The sequence below is a fragment of the Dipodomys ordii genome, unplaced genomic scaffold (genome assembly GCF_000151885.1).
Source record: "Dipodomys ordii isolate 6190 unplaced genomic scaffold, Dord_2.0 Scaffold6, whole genome shotgun sequence".
Lineage (NCBI taxonomy): Eukaryota > Metazoa > Chordata > Mammalia > Rodentia > Heteromyidae > Dipodomys > Dipodomys ordii.
Window position 1 is genome coordinate 393606 of NW_012267222.1, and position 4012 is coordinate 397617.

Here is a 4012-nt window from a genome sequence, read left to right on the forward strand (position 1 = left end):
CTGCGGGAAGGGCGGCACCTGGAGCCGGCGGTGCGGGCAGGGCTGGCCCGGCCTCCGCGCCGCGCTCCGCCCGCCCCGCACTTACCCGCCCCCCACTTACTGGCTTGAAGGTCGCAGTTGCTGACTCAGGGACCGGGGCTGGGGGGTGGGGTGGGGTGGGGGGGCGGCCGGAAGGGCGTGGCCGCGCTATGGCCCAGCCGTCCCGCCCCGCGTGCCAAACCGCATGCTGCTGCCCCACTGGTGGCTGAGGCTGCGGCCTCGGCAGGAGCCAGGCCTCCACCCCTTCAGGCTCAAAGGATGCCGCCAGCCCGTTACGAGACCACGCCCCAAAAGCCACGCCCACCGGGCCCTGGCCCCGCCCAGCCCCGAGGAAGGCCACACCCACAGGACTGCCCACCCTGGCCACGCCCAGAGCGGCACCACGCCCACAGGACTCTCCACCGGCCTCGCCCAGACAGATGCCACGCCCCTAGGACTGCCCACCCCTGCCCATGCCCAGAGCCACGCCCACGGGACTTCCCCCTCCCACACCCAGAGTGACAACACCCTCAGGACTGCCCCTCTGCCACTCCCACAAGAGGAGACCCACTGGCCACGCCCAGGGCAAGCCACGCCCACCAGACTGCCCCCCCACGCCCACAGGCGCGCCCTGGTAGCCCCGCCCTCGCCTTCCCCGCCCCCAGGTCTGCTCTGCAGCTCTCTGGCCCTGGCTGTGGGCAGCCCGCTCTGCTCCTCTCTGGCCCTGGGGTCGGCTCAGGCCTCCCTGCAGCTCGCTGGCGCTGGCCTGCAGCCCCCCAGTTTGGGGGCACCGAGTGGTACCTGGGGCCACGGAGGGACCGGTGAGGGTTACATTCAGTGAGAGTCCTGCAGGACCCGAGCTGGGGACTTCTGCTGTGGGCACTCCCGGGCCAGGCCTCTCTGGCTGAGCCTTGCTCTGGGCCCTGGATGCACTGGACACGGACCACTGGCCAAGGGCACTAGGCTCTCCTTCAGCTGTCAAAGCCTTCTCATTCTGCTGGGGCTGGCTGGCTCTTCTCCAGGGGGACCCTTGGCTCTTCCCCTGCTCTCTCCTGGCCCATTGTCCTGTCTCCTGCCCTGCTTCCCTCTGCCCCACGCTGCCGCCAGGTCTGCAGCACACTGTCTGGTAACCAGTTTCAAAGAGCTGGTGGCACAGCGCGGGTGGGGAAGTGGGTTAAGGGTGTGCAGCAAGGTGGCCCTGCCTGGCCAGGGGAGGCTGCATCTTCTTGCCCGGTGCCAGCCCCGGACGGTGCCCTGCGCTGACTGGAGGACCACGCTGAGCAGGCTCTGCTCAAAGTGTCCCTCGGACTCCACGGCAGTGGGTGAGTGCTCTCGGGTGGGGAGCAGGGTATCGCGGGCACCACGTGGTCTTCCCTGCAGGGCGAACCCTGGTTCCTCAGAGAAGCGAGAGCTACAGCTCCTGAGCCTCACCGTGGCCTCTGGCTTGGCTCTTCCAGAGGACACGCGTGGGCTGGGCCTCTGATATCTGCACACTCCCGCCCTTGCTGGGGCATCAGGGGTCCTGGGAGCTGGGAGGAGCCAGGGGCTCCCAGGGAGTCTGTGGGCTTTGAAGCCCTGGGCTTCTTCTGCTTCTTTCTGCATCTCCGTGTCTGGGCTGACGGTCGCTGTGGCCCCTGCACTGCCTGACTGGGCCCCCCTGGCCCAGGCTGGACCCGACAGGACCTCCCCCATCCGGGAAGTCCTTGCCAGGCCGGACCCATGTCACAGGTGTGTGACCACGAGCCTGTGCTTCGTGTGCATGCCCGCGTGCAGGGCTGCTTTCCTGGCTCTGTCCCTCCTCCATGCTGTCCAAGCCCCACACTGCAGTCGCTGTCGGATGGCTCAGAGTTTATTGGCGGGTGTGTAGGTGTGGCTGTGTGCAGTGTAGGTGTGGGCATGGTGGGTCTGGGGCTCTGAGGGGCCCAGCTGGGAGCTGGCTAGGGCTGAAGAGGTCTCAGTGGGCTCCGTAAGGGCCTTGTGGGCTTGGGACTTGGAGGGCTCTGGGGCGCAGGCCTCTGGGAGGGGTGTGTATGGGTCTGGCCCACAGTCTGGGGTGCGGGAGGGGGGTTGGGGGGCTGCAGGTGCGGGACGGGGTCTCTTGAGAGTGAGCACCTCGTGTCCTAGGGCCCCGTCACAACGCTGGCTACAAAGATGACCTTGTAGGTCTCCTTCACGTCCCCTCTGAGCTGCAGGAGGGCCCATGCCAGGAGAGGGTGGTCGGGCTGGTAGAGGGAGGGACCTTCTGTCAGCAGCTCCTGGGCAGAGGCTCTGCCTCTCCCACTGCCCTGCCTCCCGGGTCCCCTGGGCCTGAGGGCGCTCCCTGGATGGTCCCCCGCAGGCCCTCTGCCCATCTGCCCTCTGCACCTACATCAAAGTCAGCAGGTGGCACCCAGGAGATGCTGATGGTCTTGGTCTGGCCTCGCTCCACAGAGCCCCTGGAAGGTTCTATGGTGAAACCCTTGTGCTGCAGCCAAGTGAGGCTGTCCAGGCTGAATTCTCCTGTCTAGGAAGCAGGGTCCCATTGGTGCCAGGCACCAATGGTAGGCGGTGGTTGTGGTTCGGTTGGAAGGAAGGTGCCCAACCTCTCACCCCTCAACTCTCTGCTGGGCCACCGACTTCTGCCGCAGGAAGCCCCAGCAAGTCCAGTGATGGGCAAGCCCAGGAGAGGTCAGGGTTACCCCGGGCAGGGAGTCTGAGGGGTGCCAGGTGCCATTGCTGTACTTCAATCACCTTCTTTGCAGATGGCTGTGTGGTGCGGATGCAGCCCACGTGCAGCTCCCGGGTGGCTGGTGGGGCTGGTGTGTCCATGTCCAACTGGACATAGTCTAGGGTCACCAAGATGGGCTTCAGCTCATCAGACTCTGGAAAGCAAGGCCTCTATGGCAGGGTCTGGCTGCAAGGCCCAGGAAATAGGGGCGCTGCCCAGGACTCTGACCCCATAGTACCCACCCTGCCTGCCAGGGCTCTGCAGCCCCTGCCGCCTCCCCCGTGGTTCCACCCTGTCCTGTGGCGTCTGGGGTCCTCCGGCCATGCCGGACCTTGCCCCCACTCCACAGGCCGGGGCTCACCTTCCCTGTGGTCTGGATCTGAGGTAGCCATCACTGTAAGGGACTCTACCGGCACGTCCAGCGCATCCCCACCCTCCACGAACATCATGTGCTCCCGAGCTGCGCCCTGCAGGAGGATCCTGTGGGAGACCCTCTGGGCAGGAGAAGCGCGCCCTGTGCCACTGCCTGGTCCCCGCTCCCTGCCTCCCGTCCCTGCCCCTAGCCCCATGCCCCGCCCCATGCCCTGTCCCTGCTCCCTGTGGCCCGGCTCGGAAGACAGCAGAGCGCAGGAGAGGACTGGGTGGGACTGTGGGCCGGCTGGGCCCAGCCCACCTTCTCGAAGAGGACCACCTGCAGCCGGTCAGAATAGTACAGGCTCTCATGGTCGGGGCTGAAGGTCACGGTGAAGTCCTGCGCCTTCCCTGGCAGCATGAGGCCCTCGACCGGTGTCACGCTGAACACGCTCTGGCCACTGTGGTTCTGCGTGCCTGTGGCCGGGCAGCACAGTGAGCCGCTCCTGCCCTCCCTGTCTAGCCCCTGTCCCCATCCTCCCTGCCCCTCACTTGGCACCCCTCTCTCCATGGTCCTGCGCCCCTGTGGCCTGGTCCCTGGTAACTACAGTAGCTCACCAACTATTTCTGTCCGCTGAGCCACTGAGGTCAGAAATTGAGGCAGCTTCTGCCGGGCCTCCGCCCTGGTGCTGGACAGGCTCTCCAGCTGGACCCAGAACTTGATGGGGAGGGAGGAGTCGTTCTGCAGCTGCCAACAGCAAGTTCGCTGCACTAGCACACTCCACGCAGGCCTGCCAGGGCTGGTGCACAAGGCCTGCTCTCTGGGTCACACTGCTAGGGGCCAGGGGGCATGATGGCTCCCGGGCCATCCCGCGGTGTTCTCCACGCTGCCGCTCATGCAGGGTCTGGGCTGCTGGCACCCCTTGGTGTCACTAT

The 4012-nt window shown here is 66.5% G+C and overlaps 1 protein-coding gene across 1 annotated transcript in view; it reads right to left on the reverse strand.

Annotated features, from left to right (window-relative positions):
- Positions 1-1960: 1960 nt before the first annotated feature.
- The window catches only part of Cfap74 (cilia and flagella associated protein 74), a 48864-nt gene continuing 46812 nt past the window's right edge, over positions 1961-4012 (reverse strand). The window contains exons 28-33 of the mRNA XM_013031431.1: positions 3695-3824; positions 3399-3553; positions 3087-3219; positions 2749-2879; positions 2387-2521; positions 1961-2240 (exon numbers count right to left, since the gene is read on the reverse strand). Of these exons, the coding sequence (XP_012886885.1) occupies positions 2139-2240; positions 2387-2521; positions 2749-2879; positions 3087-3219; positions 3399-3553; positions 3695-3824 (786 nt within the window). The 3' untranslated portion in view covers positions 1961-2138. The remainder of the gene's footprint in view (positions 2241-2386; positions 2522-2748; positions 2880-3086; positions 3220-3398; positions 3554-3694; positions 3825-4012) is intronic.